The sequence below is a fragment of the Sorex fumeus genome, unplaced genomic scaffold, assembly GCF_029834395.1.
Source record: "Sorex fumeus unplaced genomic scaffold, SorFum_2.1 ptg000008l, whole genome shotgun sequence".
Taxonomy (NCBI): domain Eukaryota; kingdom Metazoa; phylum Chordata; class Mammalia; order Eulipotyphla; family Soricidae; genus Sorex; species Sorex fumeus.
The window spans coordinates 28,721,796-28,746,449 of record NW_026606065.1 but is presented as its reverse complement, the minus strand read 5'-3'; the positions used below and the strand labels follow the sequence as shown (position 1 = coordinate 28,746,449).

General features: G+C 43.0%; 1 protein-coding gene and 1 pseudogene across 2 annotated transcripts in view; one reads left to right on the top strand and one right to left on the bottom strand.

Annotated features, from left to right (window-relative positions):
• Window positions 1–24,654, bottom strand: part of NALCN (sodium leak channel, non-selective) — a 353,058-nt gene that overhangs the window by 310,030 nt on the left and 18,374 nt on the right. For both annotated transcript variants that reach the window (XM_056109424.1, XM_056109431.1), the window contains exons 2-3: window positions 19,105–19,251; window positions 14,427–14,609 (exon numbers count right to left, since the gene is read on the bottom strand). In XM_056109424.1, coding sequence (XP_055965399.1) covers window positions 14,427–14,609; window positions 19,105–19,212 — 291 coding nt within the window. In that variant the 5' untranslated portion in view covers window positions 19,213–19,251. The remainder of the gene's footprint in view (window positions 1–14,426; window positions 14,610–19,104; window positions 19,252–24,654) is intronic.
• LOC130018654 (60S ribosomal protein L17-like) lies at window positions 11,196–11,782 on the top strand (annotated as a pseudogene).

Below are 24,654 nucleotides of genomic sequence, written 5' to 3'. Positions count from 1 at the left end.
CACACCAGGTGATGCTCAGGAGTTACTATTGGCTCTGCATTCAGGAATTACTCCTGGTGGTGCTCAGGGGACCTTATGGGATTCTAGGAATTGGACCCGGATTGGCCGCATGCAAGGTAAATGCACTACCCACTGTGCTATCGCTCCAGCACCATCCTGGTGATTTTCAGTTGACTGAGAGTTCACTATAGGAGCTAAGAGGAAGGTGCTGCCTGGGTCCTGCAGTCCTGGACATAACCTGGATCATCCTGGAAGTAAAGCACTCATCTTACATGTGGCAGATGGAGCTTCAATTCCTGCCACCCCTCATAGTCCCTTAGCCCCACCAGAAGTGAGCCCTTAGCACTGCCAGGTGTGGTCCAAAAGCATAAACAGAAAACAAGCAAAATCAAAACTCACTGATAAAGACTACAATAACATATATGATCATCAGATGACAAGTTAATCCTGAATAAGAGAAAAAAATACGTCTTTAAGTAAAGTATATACAAACACAAACCACAGAACAACCTACTTAAGAATTGCCAGTAGCACTGTAGCACAGTCCTCCCGTTGTTCATTGATTTGCTTGAGCGGGCCCAGTAACGTCTCTATTGTGAGACTTTGTTGTTACTGTGTTTGGCATATCAAATACATCACAGGTAGCTTGCCAGGCTTTGCCATACGGGCGAGATACTCTCGGTAGCTTGCCAGGCTCTCCAAGAGGGGCAGAGGAATTAAACTCGGGTGGGCCGGGCCAGCCGCGTCCAAGGCAAATGCCCTACTGCTGAATTATCGCTCCAGCCCCTACCTTAAGAATATATTATGAAAATTTCACGGAGCACACATTAATAAAAAGCATTCTATTTGCATTGCATATTGCATAATTATCTAAAATCATACATCACAATCTAAATATAGACCACAAATATAACATTGAATTTTCTTCACTTAATTTTGGTTAAAATTCCACAAGATAATGAATGATATTTTTTTTGAGTTGTGCTTTGAAGACTCCTTTGAGTTTCATAATATTTTAGCATCCTTTAACTTTTATTTATTCACTCACGCACTCAACCATAGAGTGGGGGCACCATCACTCTGAATAGAGATCAGTGAATGCCACAAAATCTTCTGCCCTCTCGATTTTATGTTCTCAGTTACTAAAATATAAAATAAATGCACTTTACATTATACTCATAAATTATGAAGGAAAACTAAAGGTATATTTTTGAATTAACTTTTATTATTATTTTATTCTTTTTGGGTCACACCAGACGATGCACAGGTGTGACTCCTGGCTCATGTATTCAGGAATTAACTCCTGGCAGTGCTCAGGGAACCATATGGGATCCTGGAAATCAAACCCAGGTCCACTGTGCAAGGCAAATGCCCTACCCACTGTGCTATTGCTCCAGCCCCCTTGAATTAACTTTTATTAAAAAGTATTCTATATGGGGTATAGTGCTGTCAGCAGGTCAACCTGTACCTGTGAGGCGGGTGCATCAGCAGCCTGATGGTGCCTTCAGACTTCCAGATACTCCAAAATTGCTGCTGTGTCTTTGGCCAAACCCCAACAACTTGGGGCCAAGTTTACCAAGAAATTAAACAGCCAAAAGTTAGGTATGTGGAAGACACACCCACAAATCACCTCTGGCTCAGCTATATAATTGGAGGGAAGACCTCTCTGGTTCCTGATCAAACTGCTTAACAGCCATGATCCCAGAGACTCAGAAACAAATCTCAGAACCCAGCAGCTTTGGGCAGAAATGCGTTTGGTTCCCGCAGTAGGTTACCAGCACCAGGCCATCCCAAGGGGACAAGAGTGTTGTCCCTCTGCCTGCTCCCCCTTGGTGCCTTGGTGGACACCATCTTCCACAGGCCACCGGACAGTCAGGTTTGGGCCCGTAGTGACGATACACTCAGGGCCTCAAGGAATGGAGGTGGAACCGGCCCTTTCCTCCCTGCCCCAATGAGAGCCCGAGTTGCTGCTCATGAATGGCCTCTCTGGCTCCTGATCAAGCTTCTTAATGGCCATGATCCCAGAGACTCAAGAACAAATCTCGGAACCCAGAAGGTTTTGGCAGAAATCCCTCCAGATTTAATTGTTAAAATTTCGGAATACCAAAACCGCACAGCCACTACTGTGGCTCCGAGATATCATGTTTTCATGCTCAGCAGTAGAAAACAAATTGTCTACTATTGCCTTTTTGGCAGATTGAGTGTTGGAGTAAAATCCCAAATAATACTGGTGGGTCTGGTGTCAAAATATTGAATGTAATCAAAGTAGAGAGAGAGTAATGTGGAAATCATCTAGCCCACAGGCAGGGGGTAGGTGTGGGATGGAGGTTTTACTGGGGGTTTTGGTGGTGGAAAATGAGTACTGGTGAAGGGACTGGTGTTTCATCACTGTATGAACAAGACTTAAATCCGAAAGGTTTGTAATTGCTCTCACGGTGATTCAACAAATAAATTTATGAAAAAGAAAAAAAAAGTAAGGTGGAGTTCATGCCCAATTCAATCAGCCTTAATCAATGGCTGAAAAAATAGCAATACTACTACACTAAAAAAATAAATAAATAAAAAATTTAAAAAGTATTCTTTACTTGATCATTTGGCAAAATAAAAAGGAGGGGGAAATCTCACTTTATCTTTAAGAAGCAGGTAGAATTATGACTATTTAGGAAAAAAAGAAAGAACTTCATAAGTGAGAGGTGAAAATTGTGTGGCATTCAGTAGAGAACTCTTTTAAAATAGGAACAAAACTAAATGTTCGAGGTTGGGGCCACTGTTCAAAATGTTTCTCATGAAAGACCCCAAGGTTCATCCCGACACTGATGTTACAGGTTCCTCAGCATCTCCTGGGACTGGACCTACGCAACATTATGTGTATCCTTCCTGCACCCCACAGGAACCCCATCAAATGTTAGGCAGGAAAAGGAAAATTAAAGACCACTGGTCTTTGGGTATACAGGAATGCACAAAGGATGAGTTTCTATAATTTTTTTTGCCACAAAAAGATGTTCAATGTAGTGCCACTATAATTAACCTCTTTTGTTGCTTATAATTTGCTTTAACAGCAAATTATATTCAATAATAGAATGGACAAAAGCTTCTCATTACATGGAGAACTATAAAAATATAAGAACAAGGATAAACAGAAGAATTTCCCAAAGAGAGAGGCCTCAGCAGTCAAGAACCATGGGTCAAAGTTTTGACTAATGATGGCATGCTATAATTTACAGAGAAGATTTTTTTAATTAATTTTCCTTTACAGAAGGAATATTTTAGTCTTCACAAGACTGTTACTTGACACTAATATGTTGAATGTAAAATTCTGGGACCATACAAGTTCAGAAAGTAATCAATAATACAGTTTAATATTTGTTTCTTCTTTATTATTAGGATTGTTTGTTAAGAAAACTGATGTCACAAAGCTGACCTACAGTATATTTTCAACTTGATTTTTTTAAATAAAGCATGCAAACATATTCTATTTTAAGATAGCTACAAGTTATGAAAACTGATTTAGCTAAACCATAGTATATAACAAAGAAAACTGTTTTGAAATAGGAAGCAATTTTAATGGTACTGAGTAATATAAGGTGTGGGTTCCAGCAGTGGTAATTTCTACTTTATGACTCACGTCAATTGTATTGCAGTCACAAGATACTATAGTCACAAGATAATTTTATTGAGGGAGACCGCATTATAATACAAGCTCAAGAGTCAATCAGAGTGAAGGCAACTGAAGGAGGGAAGGAGAGAAATGGATCAAGACAGAGACAGGGTGGCTGACAAAGTCCCAGAGAGACAAAGCTTCCACCTGTCCCTCTGCAGAGAAAAAGTCATCTTCTTGGGGTGTAGGTCAGTGGGGCTCACCAGAAAACGTCTCAAGAACCTGGACGGACGATTTGAGGCACCTCAAATCTGACCCAGTATGATGCCCAAGGGTGTACCATCTTTCACAGATGGGTTATCAGGTCTGCCTGTTGATTTAGCCGAGGTCTCTCCAGATCATCAGACATTTTTCTATTCTTGCCTTCCACATGCCTGTTTCTTTGACACTGACTGAACCTCTTGACCTCCACGAGAGAGGTATCCCTACATCTTCATAGCCCTAGATTCTCATCACCTGGGTTCATGAATCTAATCATGAAACATTTTCTTCTGTCAGGCTCCATGCAGTACCGGTACATTTAGCACACAGGTTGGAGTGTACAATGTTTCAGACTGCAGAAATGCACAGTGACGCTTTCTGCCACCAAAACCACCACACAGCCATTATTAGGATTGCTGCTTCCTACTTTACTGGCTAAAGAAAAGTGAAAGAATCCCCTGGGGAGCCTGTGGTCTCCTTGTTTCACTTCTAATCCACCTCTTCCTGACTCCCCACCTCCAACCCTCTCCTAATTATCTCCATTCTGTAATCCAAAGTCTAAGGTTGGTCTTCATGGAAATAATCTATTCCCCACTTGAGAGTTTGCTTGTTTGTTTTGTGGTCACACCCAGTGGTACTAAGAACTTACTCCTGGCTCTGTGCTCAGGGATCACTCCTGGCAGGCCCGGGGGACTGCATGGAATATTGGGAGTTGAATGTGGGATGGCTGCATGCAAAGGAAGTGCCTTGCCTGCTGTGCTAGTGCTCTGCCCCCACCCCAACTTGAGATTTTAAATCAAGATAGTTTCAGGTGGTCTTCTAGCACACAGTGTGTGACAGAAAGCAGATTCTGGAGGAACTAAGAAGTGACTTTTGGATAGCCTTAAGCTAATACAGTTTGAATAAACAGTAAATCATCACTCGCAAAGAGGAAGAGGGATAGATTTATATAATCCACACTACATTACAATTATAAATACAACTGAATTGAAAGTGAAATATGGCTTAAGTGTGTGTTATTTTTTTTTTTTTTTGGCTACACTCAGTGATGCTCACGGCTTACTCCTGACTCTGGGCTCAGGGATCACTCCTGGGCATATCTAGTGCCCAGGCTAGAACTCGAGTTGGCTGCATGCAAGGCAACTGCACTACCCACTTTACTCTTTCTCCACCATCTAATTAGTATTTTCAAAGACTCCTAACAATAATTGGTTCAATGATGCTGTTTCAAATCCTACTTTATTAATGCCATTACAATCCTTGCAAAGATAAACTGTCCATTTCCTCATCTTCCAAAAGGTCTAACCAAAGACTAATATACATGAATCCTAACAATACTTAAGAAATTTTAACTACCATTTTCTTTATTTTGTTTATGTACTATCTCTCTCTGGGCTGGAGTGATAGCACAGCGGTAGGGCGTTTGCCTTGCACACAGACAATATGGCCGACCCAAGTTCAATTCCTCCGCCCCTCTCGGAGAGCCTGGCAAGCTACCGAGAGTATCTCGCCCACAAGGCTAAGCTTGGCAAGCTACCCGTGATGTATTCGATATGCCAAACACAGTAACAACAAAGTCTCCAATGGAGACATTACTGGGCCCGCTTGAGCAAATCGATGAACAACAGGAGGACCGTGATCGTGACCGTGACTATCTCTCTCTGGCTCCAAGAAATTTTAACATTTCCAAATTGAAAAGAAATTGAAAATAAAGCTTTAATTTATTTGTTGCATCAACAAGAAACAAAGGACAGAGGATGCCCAAGTTACAGACAAAATCAGTGCGCTGGGTGTTGAAAAAAGTCAAGAGCTGTGGGTCAATTTTTGGAAAGGAAAAAAACCCTCAGGGGCTGTCAATCAATTACATCATCTAGAGGAGATGCTTAAATTGCCACACAAGTGTTTAACAAGCAGAGAAACCAACCATGCTTACCTGAGGACATTTATAGGGATATATTTTTGAGCCCATAAATTGATATGCACTGGTGAAGTTGCACCAGCACATGATTTATGGCTCGGAGTTCCTGGGGCCCATCTGTCACTGTGGCTCAGCATTATTATTTATTACCTCAAGTGCTCTGAGGATGCTCATTACTGTCACCCCATCTACTGCCAGATGAAGAACATACAACTGAGAAATTTTGAGGATTCTTCAGTCTACAATTTATAGGGCCCTTGACAACACCACAAACTCAAAAGCTTTCTCTTTGCTATGGGGTGGTGGTTCATCCCTCACTTAGAAAAAAAAACCAAGGATGGGTATGTCCCTAGGTAAGATAGTTTAGGTAGTAGAATGCAAAGGGTTTGCAAAAACAAAGCCATGATAGAATAATGTAACAGGAAAGAATGTAGCACTGTCCTCCCATTGTTCATGGATTTGCTTGAGGGGCACCAGTAACATCTCCATTGTGAGATTTGTTACTGTTTTTGGAATGTGAATATGCTAAGGAGAGCTTGCCAGGCTCTGCAGTGCGGGCAGGATACTCTTGGTAGCTTGCTGGGCCGAGTGCAAGTCAAACACCCAACCCACTGTGCCATCGCACCAGCCCAAGAGGGAAAGAATAGACAACAAATATTTGCCACTGCAAAAATGCTCCAGGCAAGCATAGAATAGTCCTATTGAGGGTCTTTTAGAGGTAGGGCACAAGTAGTTCCTTTGCTATGTAAAAGCTGAAGGTAAGCATTGATAGGCAAATGCCTGTAAATGTTTGCCTTTTGTTCTGGGCTTAGGACAATAAACATGGACAAAACTGTAGAATAGGGGTGCTGGTCCTGGGGACTGGGAAACCCCAGACTCCAATTCAAGCTTCACTCTCCTAGGTTTGTCTTGTTTTCTTAATCCACAACATGGCACTTATGCTTCAGATCCACTTAATAGGTCTGAAGTAACTGGAAGGAATTACTGGGATGGGGTGGGGAGGAGAGCAATTAGAAGCGAATAATTAAAAAGTTGACATTAAAGGCCTCAGGCTTCAAGAGCAGGATCATAGAAGGGAAATCTTTAAAACAGACCCAAGTCCCCACGGAAACATGCTCAAGACATCTCTTGCTGGAGAAACTTTATTTCCATTGTTTTCTCTCAGAGGCCCATTGAGTATTTTACCTGAATTTTACCTCCACAGTAAAATACAAATACAATAAGTGAGATGGGGCAGACCTTGCACAGGAATCCCCCACCATACGCCTCTCTCAGCTTCTTCCTGGCCACAGACAGTGGTTGTGGGGCCCTGGGGCCATCCACACAGCAGCCTGCCTTGCAGACCCTCTCCGGCTGCCATCTCTGATACTTTGCACTTTATAAATACTGTTTCTGGTTTTGTGTCTCTAGATGCCAGTCTTGGGGCTAGAGAGATGGCACGGGGACTAAGGCACTTGCTTTGTATACAATGAATCTCAGTAGCACAAAGGTTATCCTGAGCACTGAGCCAGGAGTAGTTCCAGCACCACCGGGTGTGACCTGCCCTCTCCCCAACCCCCCCACCACACACCATTAATCCTGACTCCACACACCATCATACTGACCACACATCATACATTATTATTCTCTAAGATATCACTGCATCTTCCTTTTCTTCCAGATGTCTCTGTTATTTTCACTTACTCTATGTCCTTTCCTTCAGCCCTGGATATTTCTGCCACGTTGCCTCTGGACACTAAGAACTCCCTCCCCCTCTCTGAATTCTCATCATGGCAGTATGTGCCGCCTATATTTTCCAGACAATATCTGCTCCGCAGCCATGACAGCAGAACCAGAAAAACTATGATCAATGAATTCGCAGACACACCACTGGAGATATTTGAGTTGTTCCCAATCCTGCCAGTGGCTGTCCTACGCCATGCAGGTGGCCACTGCTCTACTGTTCGCTTGGATGAATCCGGAGCTGATGTTATTTATCTACTTAATGGCAGAGCATCTGGCCTCTCCTCCCATGAAACATGGCCTTTGCCAGGACCTAGTTCTCCAGGCTCCATCCGATGGAGCCTAAAGATATCTTCCCAACACAGTGGGGCATTTCTGAATTGAGAAGCCATCTTATAATCAGTTCATCAATGACAATCGCAGCTTTAACTTCTTTTTAAAGTTTTTGACTAAGGCATGATCTCTTACAAAGTTAGTCATAGTTGAGTGTCAAGCATACAATGCTCCAGCACCAATCAATGTCCCTAAGTGTCATGAGCAGTGTTTTTTTTCTTCCTTAAGAATCTGTCAAGTGAACCCATGTATTAGAGATTCAGTAAAATACGGTAGATATTAGTTCAACACACTATTTATCTCCTTTGTTTGGTATATATAAAACACTACTGAACTTTACAGCTACAGATAATTGAGTTCTAGTTATTTTAAAATGCTATCTATTGTACAGAGAGCACAATGGTAAATCAGTTACAGTCACAGTCCTCCCGTTGTTCATCGATTTGCTCGAGTGGGCCCAGTAACGTCTCCATCATAAGACTTGTTGTTACTGTGTTTGGCATATCAAGTATGTCACGGGTAGCTTGCCAGGCTCTGCCGTGTGGGTGAGATACTCTCGGTAGCTTGCCGGGCTCTCCGAAAGGGGTCTGCCCCTCTCGGACAGGGAATCAAACTCGGGTCGGCCATGTTGGCCGCTTGTAAGGCAAACGCCCTACCACTGTGCTATCGCTCCAGTCCACAATGGTAAATAGGTTATGGAAACTGATTGGATCATTTTGAGGAAAATGAGTTGGCTTAGATATGGTGCATGATTATTAGCTTTCCTGTTTAAGTTAGTAGATACAGGCTTCTGTATTTTGAAAAAAAAATCAATCCAACATGACTTAAGGAACTGATTGAATACAGAAAAGCAGAAAAGCAGAAGTGCCTATGTGTGATCCACAGAGTGTTCAGGGACTCTAGGGGACAGGGCACTGGGTTTTGCTCTTTCCCCGAGGACAATTGAACATGCTAAGTGTTGAATAAATACTTGCTGAATGATAAGGGGGAAATGTGAAAAACTCCTCATGGGTTTAAGAATATTACTTTCTCATATTTGTTGCCTAAGTACCTTAAAGTAGTATCTTAAGTTTACAGTTGAACATAATCTAATGAATTAGGCAAATCAGGAGAACCAGTCATAAAATCAGTGGGCAACACTAGAATGCCCCCAGGACACTTTAGTATTTTTGTTTTGAAAATAAATTTCTAGGTTTGGTTGGATGCATATTATTTTATAAAGTAGCTCTTACTATATCGCACCACCATGTATAAGGAGTAATGTGTTGTGATCAAACTAGGTTAGGTACCATTTTAAGATACGCGTATGAGAATGAGCAATATACTAGTTTGTTTCTATGAATATTTTATTATAAGCAAATAGATTTATGGATAACACTTTTCTAAAAATAAGAGACTAACATTCCCCAAATCTTGATATATTGTACATCAGCTCATTATGTTTGTACACAGAAGACAGGGAAAATAAAGTGGAGTTACTCACTTCATAAATAAATCTGACTGTTCCCTAGAAAGACTGTAGCTGGAAATCAGTACACATTAAACATTTAATTTCTGAACAGCTGAAAGAGTTCTGCCCTAAATAATGCAAGACCTGATGGTTAGAACGCCATGCACACAAATGTATCATAATGTCATTACATATGTGTGAAGAACACAAGTTTAAATCCTTTTTGTGAGCAAATACAATACATAATTGCCAGTCACTCCAGGTAAAGAAGTTAAAAAGCTGAGAGGTGAAAAATTCAGTGCTGTCAGCAAATTAATTAAGGTAGAAAAAGCATGGAAATGTTTCATAAAAACAAGTTTTAGCTACCTATCTGCTTAACTAAAGAGGTGCATGACTTATTCAGATAAAACTAAAAAAAATTACTTAAAGAAATAAGAGGACACAAGGAAATGCAAACACATATCTTGTTCATGGACTTGAAGGATTAACATTGCCAAAATGGCAGTACTTCCCAAAGCATTATATAGATTCAATGAAGTCCCTATAAAGATACATAGTGGATATAGGTGGAAGGAACCCTCATTCACTGCTGGTGAACATGCTGACTAGTGTAGCCTTTATGCAAGGCAATATGGCCAGTCTTTACAAACAGAAATCAAGCTTCCAATATGACCCAGAAATTCTATTTCTTGCAATATACCTGAAGGGCCCAAAAACACAATGCAGAAAAGACATCTGCAATCTTGTGTTCATTACAGCACTATATGAAATAACCCAAAATATGGAAACAACCCAAAGGCACATGAACATATAACTGAATAAAGAAACTATAGAATATACAGCTATATATAATGGAATGCTTATCAGTCACGGTCATGGTCCTCCCATTATTCGTTGATTTGCTCGAGCAGGCCCAGTAACGTCTCCATCATGAGACTTGTTGTTACTGTTTTTGGCATATTGAATACGACATGGTAGCTTGCCAGGCTTTGCCGTGTGGGCAAGATACTCTCAGTAGCTTGCCAGACTCTCTGAGAGGGGCGGACGAATCGAACCCGGCTCGGCCGGGCTGGCTGCACACAAGGCAAATGCCCTACTGCTGTGCTATCGCTCCAGCCCACTTATCAGTCATAAGGAAAAATAAAGTCATGCAATTTGCTGTATGTGTATGATCTAGAGAGTGTCATGCTGAGTGAAATCAGTCAGAGGGAAAGGAGAAAACTCAAAATGATCACTCAGGAGGGATATAAAGAAACCTCAGGGGAATAGCAAATGCCCAATGGCAATAGAAACAAACAGCAGTAGAACTAGTCTCAGTAGGAAGCTTGGCACTAGGGCAAAAGTGAGAGGGGATAAGTTAGGGAAGGTGACACTAGGACAATGGGGGAGGGGAAAATGCCTGCCACAGAGGCCGGCTGGGGTGGGGGGTGAGAGGGAAACTGAGGACTCCAGTGGAAAGTAGTGGGCACTGGTGAAGGGATTGGTGTTGAAATACACCTAAATTCAATCTTTGTAATTCATGCAGATTCTTTAAAAAAAATAAGATTTTAGCATAGAAAAATCATGAAAATACTTCATGAAAAATTAAGTTTTAGCAGTTGTGAAAATGGGCTGGAGCGATAGCACAGCGGGTAGGGTGTTTGCCTTGCAAGTGCCTAACATGGCTGACCTGAGTTCGATTCCTCTGCCCCTCTCGGAGAGCCCACAAGCTACTGAGAGTATCTTGCCCGCATAGCAAAACCTGGCAAGCTCCCCGTGACATATTCGATATGCCAAACACAGTAACAGAAGTCTCACAATGGAGACGTTACTGGGCCCGCTCGAGCAAATCGATGAACCGGAGGGCAGTGACAGCTGTAAAAATCAACAGTAGGGCTCTTCCTCTTCTGTGAGTGGCCATCAGAGGTCCCGAGATGGTGCGCTACTCGCTGGACCCGACGAAATCATGCAAGTCCCGGGGCTCGAACCTTCTTGTACACTTCAAGAACACCCGGGAAATGGCTGAGGTCATCAAGAGCATGCATATCAGAAAGGCCACTAAGTCTTGAAGGATGTCACTCTGCAGAAGCAGTGTGTGCCCTTCCGGCTTTACAATGGTGGCGTTGGCAGGTGCGCCCAGGCCAAACAGTGGGGCTGGACACAAGGCCGTTGGCCCAAAAAGAGTGCTGAGTTTTTACTGCACATACTTAAAAATGCAGAAAGTAATGCTGAACTCAAGGGTTTAGATGTGGATTCTCTGGTCATTGAGCATATCCAGGTCAACAAAGCACCCAAGATGCGCCGCAGAACTTACAGGGCTCAGGGGCGAATTAACCCCTATATGAGCTCTCCCTGCCACATTGAGATGATTCTTACCGAAAAAGAACAGATTGTTCCTAAACCTGAAGAGGAAGTTGCACAGAAGAAAAAGATATCACAGAAGAAACTGAAGAAGCAAAAACTTATGGCCCAGGAATAAGCTCAGCATAAAATAAAAATTTAAGTAAACTGAAAAAAAAAATCAACAGTAGGGTGTACTGGTAAAAGCATTACAACACAAATTTGAGTGACATAAGATCATCTAGAGAGGAATGCTACCGTATTTTATTAGAACATAAATTAAATGCCAGCATATGAACCTATTTCTCATACAACTGTAAAGCCAAAACAAATTCACACATACAAAGCCACTATCATTTAAATTAGCATCATAAATTTATTCTACTTTCTTTTTGCTAAAACTAAGTTGGATGCAACGTCTTGTATTTTCCTGAGTTTTATTGTAAATAATTGACTATTAAAAACGACCTAAACTTGATCATTTGATATGTAAAGGACTAAAAGAGATCCAAATAGGCATCACAGGAATCTCTCAAAGGAAAGATTTGTCAATGACAAATTTCATTTCGTGGATGAAAAGGTGAATTCACTCAACACCAGGGAAATGCAAATTAAAATCATAACGGCGCCCCTACTGGCCAGGTGACAGATAGCAAGGGTGGGAGAGTTAGTAGCTCAAAGGGAAGCTTTCTGTAATGCTGGTGGAAATGCAAACTGGCACAAACACACATGAAAAACAGGAGAAAGGAGGTTCCTCAAAACAGTGACAGTAGATGTGGCTCAGGGAGCCAGAGCCCCAGCCTTAGGAGAGTGTTCTGCTTTATCTCATCTCTAGTGCAACTAAATTCTCTGTCTTGTGCCATACACGTCGTGTTTGTAGAAATACGTGGCGGGAAAACAATATCAGTAAAGGGGTCTATGGCAGTCACAGGGTGAGAGACTCAGTAAATGACACATTTAAACCCCGGGGAAGGGCAATCTGATCTACCATATTGAGCCATACAGAATCTCCTATAGCATTTAAACACTGAAAATCAGTTTTATTTTTTAGTTAAATATCAGCTTTTCTTATTTATTCTGGTCACACTGGCTATTCTTAGGCCTTATTCCTGGCTCTGTGCTCAGGGATCACTCTTGGAGAGGTTTAGTGGACTGCATGGGGTGCCAGGGATTGAACCCTCGTTGTCCTATGCAAGGCAAGACTCTACTAAGTCTCTGGCCCCTTGAACATCTGTTTTAGTAAGACAGAAAGTTGTGGTAATTATTCCAGGATGATGCTGGCACTGCAGCAAAACCAAACAGGCATTTGCTTACATTTAAGCCACTTGTCCTGAATGAAAACAGAAAATAAATCATGTCTCATATTGATTTTTAATACTGAATTCTTACAGGTTAAAAATTGGAAAAGAACACTTTGGTTCAGTAAATAGTTCACGATCTAAATATTGATGAGACTCTGGAAATAGTGGGATAGATCCTTTATAGCATTTGAAAACCTGACCATTAGTCAACTTAAACTTCTAATATTTAAACTATTAATAGCTCTGCTCACTCTGTTTACTTGAAATAAACATATTATTTATGTATTTGTCTACCTCTGTTTCTTATTCATCATAAGGTTGTAACATTTAAAGAAATACATTTTCATGATTGACACCTAAGTCTTAATTCATTAAATAGAAAACAAAACTTTTATTCTAGGGAAATGTCATGGTTTTGTTCATTCGAGCTGGAATCTCAAAGAAGTTAAGACAGTCCAAGGCCTCCTTCCGTAATAACCAGAGACTGTCCCTGTCTGGAGACCAACACACAGAGCCTGCTTGTCCCTGGCCTTCTTGGAAATATCAGAATTGAAATGTGTGGAAGGCTATGCTAGAGGATCAAGTGTTCCACTGAACAGTTTTGAAGTTAGAAAAAGAAAGAAACCGTCGTTGGCTGTGATTCATCCCCTCTGGTGAGGATCTTACACAACAAACTGTGTATAAAGAAATGCAAGCAAATTTACCACTATCTACATGCTATGCTTCATCTTGTTCATTCCTTGAGATCCTTGAACAGAACAAGTTAGACTTTCCCCTCAGTGCTTTCTGCTCGGATGCTCATGTAGTCAGAAAATGAAGGGACTTGAGCCAAACTGTTCCTTTAGACCCCTTGGCTTACTCCAACCTCCATGAGTGGAATAGCAGAATGTATCAGAGAGTACTATGAGCAGACTTGTAACCTCCAGGAAAGTTAGTTCCAGAAAGAAGCGATCCTTCTTTCCCTTATCTTTTTACCCCCCCCTTTTTTTTGCCTTCCCATGGGACCAATTCCTTTCTGCACATCCTTTCTCTTGAATCCTGAAATGTCTTACTACCTCAAAGACTTTCTTTTACCTCCTTGTCCTGAAATGACTTCCCATGAATGACTTTCCAATGCATTTGAGCACATTCTCTATCATACAACATTGATTCTTTATCCCAATTAATCCACAGATTCCTGCTTGGGCCATGCATTGCCCTATTGAGGTTCACCCTGATAGCATGGAAGACTTACTCTGGTCTTAGTGAAGCCAGAGATGGGAACATCCAGTTCCAGCCAGATATTCCAACACTCTGTCTCTGACATATCTTACTGATATTTTGCTATTCTCATGTATCCCATTTTCACCAGCGTCTAGAGCCATGCCATTTAAAAGGATTTCAGTACAGACAAATTCAATAGAGACCAATACAGCAGGTTTGGCTTTACAGAAATGAATGAGAAAGTATTACTGAGCTGACAGAGATTCTCAGTCTGTTTGGGGTATTCCTGGGGACTGGTTTGCATGATACGAAAAGGCTCACCTTGACAATGCCCCGGATGTGCATTTTTGCGATCATCTCTGCTGTGTAGAGAAACATGAGCAAAGTGTCCAGAGTGAAGGTCACATACTGGAGAGGAGGGTAGTGTTCAAACGTCATGGGTGTGTTCATGCACACAGAAATCACGCTCATGATGGCACAGATCCGCAGCAAAGAGTGAACCCACTGCAACAAAGAGCCAGAGTTACTGTTGAGAAGTTCCTCAACACCCCTGAGAGAATATTGACAATAATTCAACACCAATTCAAGAAGAGATACAAAGCTCCTTCAGCATCATTCAAAGATACAAAGATGCAAAGCTTCAGAGATACAAAGCTCCTTCAGCACATGCATGCAGTGAGCTAAATTTCCACAGAATAGAATTCCTGTGCTACTAATTCACTCAAATAGAAATATGGCTTCTGCTACTTTCTTACTACTTTATTCTCACAGAGTGCTTAGAATTATGGCTCCTATCGAATCATATTTAGTGCAATTTCCTTGGGATCCATCACCATAGCTTAAGTAAAGATCAAATACTTCCCATGTCTAAGATTGCTTCTAATTTGTATTTCATATACTTCATTTTTTATGTTGGCTTCGTACAGCGGTAGGGCGTTTGCCTTGCACGCAGCCAACATGGCCAACCTGAGTTCGATTCCTCCACCCCTCTCGGAGAGCCCAGCAAGCTACCGAGAGTATCTCGCCCGCACGGCAGGGCCTGGCAAGCTCCCCGTGACGTATTCGATATGCCAGACACAGTAACAACAAAGTCTCCAATGGAGACGTTACTGGGCCCACTCGAGCAAATCGATGATCAACGGGAGGGCCTTTACTTTACTTTTACTTTACATTTTTATATAGAAATTATTTTGAAATTAATTTTGTTCATTTTGTGGGGCCACATCCACCAATGCTCAGGGGCTCCTTCTGGCTTTGTCCTTGGGATAGAAACTCTTGGTGGTGCTCTGGGAGCCATGCAGAGCTGAGGGCAGACCACAGGCCTCCCACATACACAGAATGTGCCCACCCTACTGATCTCTCTCTCTGCCCTCCTCACCCGTAAATATTTTCAAAGTTGACCTCATCCCATTTTCAAAATAATGACAAACTTTCATCCTAAGTTGGAAGAGTGTGTTTTACACACAAATTTAGCCTATATAAATCTTCCAAAATTCAAAAGTAAGTAAAATGAGTCTCACTAGCACATCTTAAAGATGGAGTGATAGCACAGTGGTAGGGTGTTTGCCTTGAATGCAGCCAACATGGCCGACCCGAGTTCGATTCCTCCGCCCCTCTCAGAGAGCCCAACAAGCTACCGAGAGTATCTCGCCCGCACGGCAGAGCCTGGCAAGCTTCCCGTGATGTATTCAATATGCCAGACACAGTAACAACAAAGTCTCCAATGGAGACGTTACTGGGCCCGCTCGAGCAAATTGATGAACAACGGGAGGGCCTTTACCTTTTTTACCTTTTTATCCCCTCAAGAACTTAAATGAAAAGGATAAAGATGTGTGCATACATGTGTGAGACATACAATGACTCACATGAAAACACCTAGAATAAGAATAGTCATTTTAACTCCATGATAAACTCATACACTTGGAATTATAAGTGAATTAGTGCAGAATTTTAAGCACAAATTAAATGTTATTTATTGACTATCCTATATTATATGCAGTCATTTTAGTCCTTTAAGATTATATTCTGCCTGGGAAAAAAGTTTATTTCATTGTGTTGGGTTGTATAGCATGCAAGGAAGCACCCAAGTGCTTTCATATTTGTCTATGAAAAATAGACAAGACTGTTGGAACTTTGTGAAAATTCAGACAGTTGTAGACTATTGAGTAGTTTTCAATTTTTATCTGACACTTAACTGCATGAAGATATAATGCTGAAAATTCTATAACATATAAGTCACTGATGATTAAATCAATGTTAAGGGTTGGTGACCCTTCATGCAATAAATATCAATGTAAAAATTTAGCTCTCCGGCATAAAGAACCTAAATATACAAAAAAGCTTCTAAAGACAGGTTCTTCCCCACAAATCTATTTTGAATTTAAAGAAAGAATTCTATCTGGAAAAAACCTGAGTGCCCGAGAACAGATGACTGGTTAAAGAAACTTTGGTACATTTGCATAATGGAGTACTATGTAGCTGTTAGAAAAGAGGAAGTCATGAAATTTACATACAAGTGGTACTACATGGAAAGTATCATGTTAAGCGAAATGACTCAGAAAGAGAGGGATAGACATAGAAAGATTGCATTCATCTGGGGAACATAAAGTAACAAAATAGGAGACTAACACCTAAGAATGGCCGAGATTAGTACCAGGAATTTTACTCCATGGCTTGGAGGCCAGCCACACATTCTAGGGGAAAAGGGAGCTCAGATAGAGAAGGGAGCACCAAATAAAGGGTGTTGGGAGGATCCTCCCAGGATGGGAGAAGCATGCTGAAAGTATACTATAGACCAAACATGATTGCCACTCAATGCCTCTTTTGCAAACCACAGCACCCAAAAGGAAAGAGGGAACAAAAGGGAATTCCCTGCCACAGAGGCGGGGGGGATGGGAGGGATGGGGGGGTAGGAGGGATACTGGGATCCATGGTGGTGGGAAATGGGCACGGGTGAAGGGATGGGTATTTGATCATTGTATAATTGAAACACAAGCCCAAAAATTTGTAAGTCTACAACTGTACTTCATGATGTCTCACTAATAAAAATTTAAAAAAAAAGAATTCTAAATTCTAATTGAGTATTAATTATATTGGCTCCTCCCCCTGAGACTGTTCTAGAAGACATTAATCTCTTTTATTATTATTATTATTATTATTATTATTATTATTATTATTATTTTGGTTTGGAGCCACACCTGGCTCTGTGCTCAAGGATTACTTTGGGAGGGTTCAGACTGGTGAACGCCAGTTCCCAACCCATTGTCCTATCTCTCTGACCTCTAGGGGACACTCTTCTTTAGCAGTTTTGGGCTAGGTGGACACAAAGATCAAGCTGATGAGACTTATTTTCCTACCCATTTAATTCACTCAGCACAAATGGAAGGTCTACTCCACATCAGAAATTATTCTCAGCTCTGAACACACAAAAATAGAAACAGGCCAGTTCTGACTCAGATCTATTTTGCAGACTTCTACGCAGAACACATACATATATTCATGTACAATGTTAACTAATACTTCTAGGCAGAGGTAAGCTACACTATGGAAAGAGAATATGAGGTTTATTGTCCCTGTGGCAAAGAGGTTTCAATGAGGAACTGAAATCCTTCAGAGCTCAGCGGATGTAATGACCTGTGGACGAGGACGTGGCTCAGTAGCGTGACTGCATCAGGAGAACAGTCTGAAGACACTGCAGGCACAGGACCTGTCTGATGCAGCTCTGGGGGAAAAGGCAGCTGGGAGGCATGGGAAGGTTAGAGCAGGAAGAGACTTGAGTATGATCTAACACTGCGGTTCACCATTCAGGGCTTTGGTGACCATCAAGTCAAAGGTAGTATGAATAGGGGCAGAAAGAAGTCTGAGCAGAGAAGGAGCCGCTGGTTAGATCACACTGGAGGGTGTCATCCTTATCAAGGCCAGGGGCAAGACCAGCGCCACTGAGGTTGAGACTCTGAGGTCAAGCCTGGTCCATCTGGCAGAATAGAGGGCCCCAGACCTGTGGGGTTCCAGCCTGTCTCTGACTGCAAGCGTGTCCGGATGCCAAGCTCTTGGTAGACCCGATCACTCCTCGGCTTCTCATTAGCTGAAGGAGGCAGAGAAGGCCACATAGTTCTTCAGACACCACCCATGATCTCAATCACCTGGAGTTTTATGCAAAATGTGCGCCCTAGGGGACTTTTTTTTGCTCTGACAAGTCCCATTATCTCCTCCTGAAAACTCAGGGCAGAGGAAACCTGGCCATTGGTTCATGTCTCTTGAACTCAGTTTGGGCTCACCTGAAAGCTGACATTCTCACCAGCTGCTGTGGCTGCACTGGCTGCAAGCTCAGAGCAAACCCTGTCACCCAGCAAGTCTTTCTGCACAAATAACTACTGTTCCTGGACTGGTCTCAGCATCTGGACTCAGACTCAGAGTCTACTGGATCTTAGATTTTTCTTAGAATTCTTTTGTTTTGTGTTTTAGGCCACCACTGGTTCTACTCCAGTCTTATTCCTGCTTCTGAAATTAGGGATTACTCTTGGTGGAGCTCTGAGTACCTTGTGGGGGTGCCAGGTCAGCATCATGCAAGCCAAGCGCCCTCCCTGCTAGCCTCTCTCCAGCTCCCCCAACAGACTTTTTTTTTTCTTTAGTTGGTAGTTCATTTTTTTTTTTAATTTTTATTAGTGAGACACCATGAGGTACAGTTGTAGACTTACAAATTTTTGTGCTTGGGTTTCAATTATACAATGATCAAATACCCATCCCTCCACCAGTGCCCATTTCCCACCACCACAAATCCCAGTATCCCTCCCACCCCCCATCCCCCCATCCCACCCTGCCTCTGTGGCAGGGCATTCCTTTTTGTTCTCTCTCTCCTATTGGATGCTGTGGTTTGCAAAAGAGGCAATGGGTGGCAACAGACTTTTCAAAGCCAAACACACATGGTTTTTTGAATCCTAGGAATCAAATTCCCTTTGCGTCAGTGTGGGCTTCCTCAGAATTCCAGTCAGAAACTTACTGGCTTGTTAATCCAGAGGATGTCCGCGTTGTCTGAAAGAGATTCATCAGGGCCAAAGTCAGTGACGGGCTGGGCCTCCACCCTGGAGCTCTGCTTCCTTTTGAGCATGCTGAAGTTAGCACTGATGTTCAAGCACCAAATCACAGTCTGCAAATAGAAGAGCTGTGTGTTAGGGATCTAACCCATCTTACTGGATCATGTAGGGCGACACCCCGAATGCCCCACGTACTTCTAAATGACACAAGTCCTCCACTGACATATGCTTATACAGGCTGGAACAATAGTACAGCAAGTAGGGTGCTGGCCTTGCATGCAGCCCAGCTGGGTTCAATCCCTGATACCTCATATAGTCTCTTGAGCACTGTCAAGAGAGATTTTTGGGCACAGAACCAGGAATAAGCCTTGAGTATTGCCAGGTATGGCCAAAACAAAACAAACAATGCTACATACAGACTTATACATATGAATATGCATGTTCTATGTACCATAAACAGAGGCAACTGCAGTCTGTCAAGGGAGTGATGAAAATTAATATATATATATATCAAGGCTTGAACATCCTTTTCTCAACTCAGTGCATCATCTGGCATGTTTATAAGCAGTTTGTATCTCCTGTAGAGAGACCACCAGCCTAGAAGAATTGGACTGCAGCAGCGACCCCTCTTTGAACACACGGGGGCCTTTGGAGATTTAAGGTCCGTTTTCATAATCTTCGAGCCCTCTCAACTCCTTGGGGGGATCTGTGAACGAGCAAGTACAGCTGATCCCACCCATGAGATACTCAGTCTCTCCAACTATGTGCTGAAACCTCTTCCCTACATGCTGTGAACGGAAGCCACTCCATTCTGTGTGAACAAATGGTACACCATTTTGTGAACTTCTTTTATTTTGTGTGTGATATAGTTAGCTACGGAAAGAGCTATGCTTGGAATATCACGCTTCACTCAAATGAGAGATAGAATCCGGAGTTCCGATCTCCGTCAATGCTCAAGAATCAGGGATACTGTCTCATTTGCCAAGGCATCAAAAATCAGATGGGCTGGACATGTAATGAGGTTTACAGACGACCACTGGACTAGAGCCATTACTGAGTGGATTCCACAGGACGTCAAAAGATTGTGTGGATGCCCACCTACAAGATGGTCAGACTTCTTCGTCAAGACCCTGAATGACCGGTTTGAGGCTCTGCATGTTCCTAGAACAAGCAGATGCCATTGGGCTACGCTAGCAGGCAACAGGAATGAATGGAGATGTTACTGGCACCCGCTCGAATAAATCGATGAATAACGGGGTATCAAGGGATCAAGTGATAGTTAGCTAGAAGTTAGCTAGTAGTTGGCAAGGCCACTGATAAAGACACAGACCCCAGGCTTGACATATCTTGTTATCAATGTGGGACATACTTTCTGCCTTGGAATCGGACTGGCCAATCAACTGGCAACACTCCAAAGTAATTGGAATCATAAACAGAGGCAACTCCAAAGAAAAGGCCGTCAGTCTCAGACAGAACCTCAGGATGTCCCTCTCTGCCTTGTCCCCGATGTGCCAGATATTAGGCGGGTTTCAGTCCGACTCATCTCCAACTCTCTGAGGAACAGCGCTGCTGAGGACCTCCACCCCTCTGCCGACCTCAAGTCGGGTAGACTAGACGACCCTCAGCTGCTACTACGGAACCCATAGGACTCCTAAAACACGTCACACTCAGAGCGCCTGGGTTGTGGCTTCAGTCAACTGGAGGTGAGGATATGACTTGGACTATTTATTAGTTATATGAATGCTCTTACTTGGACTTGCTTACTTATCACTGTCACTGTCACTGTCCTCCCATTGTTCATCGATTTGCTCAAGTGGGACTAGTAACATCTTCACTGTGAGACTTCTTGTTACTGTGTTGGGCATATTGAATACGTCACAGGTAGCTTGCCAGGCTTTGCCGTGCGGGAGAGATACTCTTGGTAGCTTGCTGGGCTCTCCAAGAGGGGTGGAGAAAATCGAACTCAGGTTGGCCATGTCGGCTGCATGCAAGGCAAACGCCCTACCCTCTGTGTTATTGCTCCAGCCCTTGCTTACTTATATATATGATTTCCGTGATGCTACTGATTGTGTACACTGTTCGATAAATTAGAAGTATTTAAGCATATCTGACTCCACTCACCTCTCTTGCACTCGCGACACTCCCCAAGGCTCAGTCATGATCCACATGCTCAAGGACTGTTGCACCTGAGGCCCATTGCCATGCACTGTGTTGTCCCAAAGCAACGACTCATTCCATCCTGGGCCACCAAACATGTCACCAGTCACATAGTCACCTTAGTGTCAGAAGTACAGGGCAACTGCCCACCCCTCTGGGTCCACTCAGGTGAGACAAGCACACAAAATGCCTCGAAAAGGAACAGGAATAAATCAACCAACACGCAGGGAATAGCAGAGAAGCTGAAACAAAAGCACAGCCAACCTGGGCAGCCCTCCTGTGGGGAGACACCTGGGGGTAGGGAGCATGTCACATAAGGAGGAGGGGAATGGCTTCATTTTCAGCAGCCACAAGTGAGTTCCTCTCACCAGGGGGCTGTGTTTGCTCATCACTTAACCCTGGGTGACAGCAGCACATGCCCTTCTTCTAGGTCTTCAAAAGGGGGTAGGGCAATCATTGTTTCAGTGGTTAAAAATAAGCGGGGGGGGGGGGGGGGAGGCGGGGAGCTGAAACAACAGCATAGCAGGTAGGACCAGGTTCGATTACAGCATCCCGTAAGGTTCCCTGAGCACTGCCAAGAGTAATTCCTGAGTACAGAGCCAGGAGTAACCCCTGTACATTGCCTGGTGTGACATGAAAAGGAAAAAAAAGGGGAGGGGACAGGGGACTGAGAAATATAAGAATTTCTCAGCCTCGGGGGCTGGAGTGATAGCACAGCGGGTAGGGTGTTTGCCTTGCACTCAACTGACCCAAGTTCGATTCCCAGCATCCCATATGGTCCCCCGAGCACCACCAGGAGTAATTCCTGAGTGAAGAGCCAGGAGTAACCCTGGGTGTGACCCAAAAAGCAAAAAAAAAAAAAAAAAAAAAAAAAAAACTTCTCAGCTTCGAAGGCCCACCTCACTTCGGCACTTAAAATAATCTGATTGGGGAGGGAGAACAGTAAGGCAGGGAGGGCACTTGCCTAGCACTCAGCCTATCCACGTTCTATCCCTGGCACACCATAAGGTTCCCTGAGCCTATCAAGATTGATTCGTGAGATCAGAATCAGGACTAGGCCCTGAGCTGGGTGTGGTCCTCCAAAACCAAATAGACAAAAAAGAGGGGGGGGGGGCAAAAATATAATACAGTGGGTAGGGCATCTGCCTTGCACACAGCCCACTTGGGTTCATTTCCTGGCATCCCAGATGATTCCCCCAAGCATCACGAGGAGTAATTCTTCAGTGCAGAGCCAGGAGGAACCCCTGAACATTGCTGGGTGGTGGACCAAATTCCAAAATAAATAAGTAAATGAAGTAAAAGCATTGGCTTTCCTGAATCCTGGTGACAGACTTGCCAAGGCCCAGAGACTGACAGACCTGAGTTCTACAACAAGGAGTCACTTACTGAAAGGGCCACCTGCCCTAGCCATACTTAAATATCTCTGGTCTCCTGTGGGGGAACACTGAACCCACATAAGGAAACCTGACATTTGAAAGAGGCTCTGCCAGACTTGGGAATCTGAGTGACCCTAGTGGGCCACACTGGTGCTGAGGAGGACTGAGGCAGTTGAAAAAGCATAAAGGCAATCCGGAGCACACGGCCATGGGAACACCACAACAAAGAATCCCACTGCCAGTCCAGGAAGGGAAACTGGGAGCTCGCTGATGAGAGAGAAAGAATCCTAAGGATGCAGAGATCTGGCTTAAGGGAGTGAGGCAGCAACTCCCAATGTGTTTGCTGCATGTGCCAGTACGTGTAGAAAGTGTAAGGGCAAAACTGACGCCATGACAGGTGGCAGAAATGAGAAAAATCAGGTTGGCCTCAGGTTCAGTTCCTGGAACTGAGACAGATTCAGATTCCCAGCAATAAAACGATGTGTAACTAGCCAAGCTGAACCCATCTGGGAAAGTTCCTGGGCTCAGCAAGTGGGCTCAATTAATGAATTTTCACAATGCCTCAGAAGTTGCTTTTTGTTAACCCTAAAAGAACGAGAAGTCTATGTAATCATAAAATTGGTACTGATACTGGAAATTATTGTTTCATTGTTGCCTAACCACTGTTACCCTAGACACTTGCCAAACCACCTCTGTTTGGTAACTAAGTAAGATTCTTTTTGAAACAATAAGGCATGTACTGCTTATGTAATCAAAACCTATATAAACTGCTTGCTGCCTGAAGTCGGGGTCGCTATCAAGAGATCACTCTGTGGGTGAGATAGTTGACCCCAGTATACTGGAATAAAACTCGTATGACTTTTGCATTATTGTGTCGGTGTCTCTGTCCATCTGGCCGCTTGGGAACCCAGAATCCTGGGCTTAACAAAAGCACAGCTGAGGACAGTCTGTTCTGAATCTGTGCCTTCTGTGTGTGCACTTCCCTCTACATCAGTATTCCCCTAGGTACCCCCCATCAGGGTACAGGCATCCACCTCACTTCCACACTTCCAGAAGAACTCCAGCTAATGAGCTTTGGGATGTGGGAGGGACTTCCAATCGGCCTGGGCCTGGAATATTGGGTTTGAATATGAACCTCACAGTAGGCAGCACTAATTGATTTTTATTTTACATAATTGGAACTAGGACTCTTGACATGCATATGTAAATGCATGCAGAATATTCAAATGATGCTTGTTCTTTGATCGACGGTGGTGGTCTCAATTTGAGATACTTCTTGAATGGGAGTCTCCTATGGATTCAAAAACCAGGAAAGAATCCTTAGAAAGTTTCCACGATACATAAGCAGATGAGTGTCTTCATACAATTGTTCCAAAATTATACCAAAAACTCTGTGTAAACCTCTAGTCAAGATACATTTTTGAGTTAAAATTGATTATTTATCATGGAGAAGTGACTCTCAGATTTTTATGAAGTGCATGTTGACTCCATTGGACTTACTCAAACATTAATAATATTATGAAGGATTGCTATTACTGCAATGTGATAATTCAGAATAAGAAATATATAGTTTCTTTCCAACTCAGTTTTCAATACAAAGTTCCTAAAACCCTTGGAATGCCTAACTAATAGGACCTATTAAAGCGTCTCTTGTTCTGTTAAAGGGACAACTGGGGGACTGGATCTATAGCACAGCAGGTAGGGCATTTGCCTTGCATGCAGCTGACCCCGGTTCGATTCCCAGCATCCCATATGGTCCCCTAAGCACCGCCAGAGGTAATTTCTGAGTGCAGAGCCAGGAGTAATCCCTGTGCATTGCTGGGTGTGACCCAAAAAGCAAAATAAAATAAAACAAAATAAAGGAAAAACTGGACCCCGCCTAATGATGGACACTCAATGCTGGGAGAACCACTCAGCAATGAGAGGTTCAGAACTGTTAGCTCCATCTCTGATATCCCCAGACTGGGACATAGAGAAAGGACA